Genomic DNA, 300 nt, shown 5'->3' on the forward strand with positions numbered 1-300 from the left:
ATGGCCAAGACGGAGCTTGAAAATGCCAGCGTAGTCGACCACAACCCTCCGAAGCTAATTAGCGTGTCCGCGTCAAAACTAGCCTCAACGGCCTCATCAACAAGGCGGTGCAACACCGGCTCCACCTCGGCGTCCGCTTCGGTCCCTAGCACTCACGTAGTCACTCGGGCCATCATCAGCTTCAGCTTCGGCAGCGTCAATATGCTGCTGGGCGAGTTGCTCAAACATGTCGTCGAGGTCAACACCAATCGACTGCAGCGTCGTCCTTCCCAGGAGAAGCTCCTCTTCGGGCGCATCTAG

At 57.7% G+C, this 300-nt stretch overlaps 1 protein-coding gene across 1 annotated transcript; it reads left to right on the forward strand.

Moving 5' to 3' along the window:
* PITG_12714 (uncharacterized protein) lies at positions 1–300 on the forward strand (the record flags this gene model as incomplete). Its single annotated transcript, XM_002900070.1, has 1 exon — positions 1–300. One exon carries the CDS (start codon positions 1–3, stop codon positions 298–300), a length of 300 nt encoding a protein of 99 aa, XP_002900116.1.

Source organism: Phytophthora infestans, genomic scaffold (assembly GCF_000142945.1).
Source record: "Phytophthora infestans T30-4 supercont1.27 genomic scaffold, whole genome shotgun sequence".
Classification (NCBI taxonomy): Eukaryota; Oomycota; class Peronosporomycetes; order Peronosporales; family Peronosporaceae; genus Phytophthora; species Phytophthora infestans.